This window comes from Panthera uncia, chromosome X (assembly GCF_023721935.1).
Source record: "Panthera uncia isolate 11264 chromosome X, Puncia_PCG_1.0, whole genome shotgun sequence".
In the NCBI taxonomy this organism is placed as follows: domain Eukaryota; kingdom Metazoa; phylum Chordata; class Mammalia; order Carnivora; family Felidae; genus Panthera; species Panthera uncia.
Genome location: NC_064817.1, coordinates 104106188 through 104107788, shown reverse-complemented (window position 1 = coordinate 104107788; position 1601 = coordinate 104106188). Strand labels below are relative to the sequence as shown.

Below are 1601 nucleotides of genomic sequence, written 5' to 3'. Positions count from 1 at the left end.
TTTTTACTTTCTGAATTTTCTTTACTTATTTTTCTCCTTCCCCTTTTTTTCCTCCCATCTTTACTGTCTCAATATTATGTTTGAGAAATAATGATACTATTTGGGAAGGCATTTAATGTGAGAATATAGATGAGGGGAAGGGTTAGAGAGTGTTGTGGATTTATGGGTTTTGAATGGGACGGTGTTATCCATATCATCTAGTTTCCCATTATTTCCTCACTTAAAGCATGTCTAAAGAGCTCTTAACTAGTCAAGAATAATACCCAGCTTGGGTTGATGGAGAATTCATACATGGTGACGGACTTCATTCTTCTTGGCTTGACAGACAACCCTCAGCTTGGAGTCCTGCTATTTGGAGTCTTACTTATTGTTTATACTGTCACTATGTTGGGGAATCTAGGCCTGGTGATCCTGATCAGAGTCAGTCCCTGCCTTCATACTCCCATGTACTTTTTTCTCTCTAATCTGTCCCTTCTTGATGTCTGTTTCTCTTCCATCACGATCCCAAAGACTTTAGCAAATTTGCTATCTAAGTTGCAGGCTGTTTCTTTCCTTGGATGTGTGACTCAAATGGGCTTGTTCATCATCTTTGCCTCTGCTGAATGCAATCTTTTGGCTTCCATGGCCTATGACCGATACACTGCCATCTGTCACCCATTGCTCTACCATGTCACGATGTCTAGAGTCCGTTGTCTCCTCTTGGTAGCAGGATGCTACTTTGGGGGGTTAGTTAACATGGTTTCTGTGACAGCTTCCATCACACAACTGTCATTCTGCCAACCACGTGTCCTTCCCCACTTCTTCTGTGACATCCCTCCACTGTTGGCACTGGCTTGCTCAGACCCCTGGATCACGCAGATACTGGTTGTTGGCTGTGGGGGATTCACCCTGGTCACCTCCATTGTGGTGATCCTTGTCTCCTACATGTCTGTCCTAATGACTATCCTGGGAATTCCTTCAGCTTCCAGCAAACAAAAAGCTTTCTCTACCTGTGCTTCCCACATGACTGCTGTTGGCCTGTACTATGGAACAACTATGTACACTTACTTGCAGCCCTCACAACGTGGATCCCAAGCAGGAAATCAGATGGTTTCAGTGTTTTATACAATGGTGATCCCCATGTTAAATCCTCTCATCTACAGCTTGAGAAACCAGGAAGTAAAAGCTGCCTTATGGAAAATATTGAAGCAGAGTCCCTAATCTTCCATTCTGTGTCTCAAGAATGTAATATGTTCTATGAAGATTTGCCTACAGTTCTATTCATAGTGTTTTCCTCGCATGCAAATAAAGCCTTTTTAAGAACAATTGAATTGCTCTGGCTAAGTGTTTAGAAGTAGTTGTTTAGATAAACAGCAACACAATAGGAAATTAAGTGGAGAAAATAATGTGTATTGTCCGAAGCAACTGTCTGATAAGAAATATTTTAAGAGGGAAATATGTATGTAGGTATGAATATGTCAATCTGAGTTGTAAACTGGTATACAACACTAGTCAAAAGTTAAAATAATTCCATGATAATAAGGTTAAAAAACAGCGTAATTTGACTATAAGTTATAGAAGGGAGCATGAAAGGAAACCAAGATGCAAAAGTCTTTGCTTTA

At 40.5% G+C, this 1601-nt stretch overlaps 1 protein-coding gene across 1 annotated transcript; it reads left to right on the top strand.

Moving 5' to 3' along the window:
* The first annotated feature begins 276 nt into the window (after positions 1–276).
* On the top strand, positions 277–1200 carry LOC125932387 (olfactory receptor 1052-like). The gene has a single exon (XM_049644908.1). It carries the CDS (start codon positions 277–279, stop codon positions 1198–1200), a length of 924 nt encoding a protein of 307 aa, XP_049500865.1.
* Positions 1201–1601: the final 401 nt, after the last annotated feature.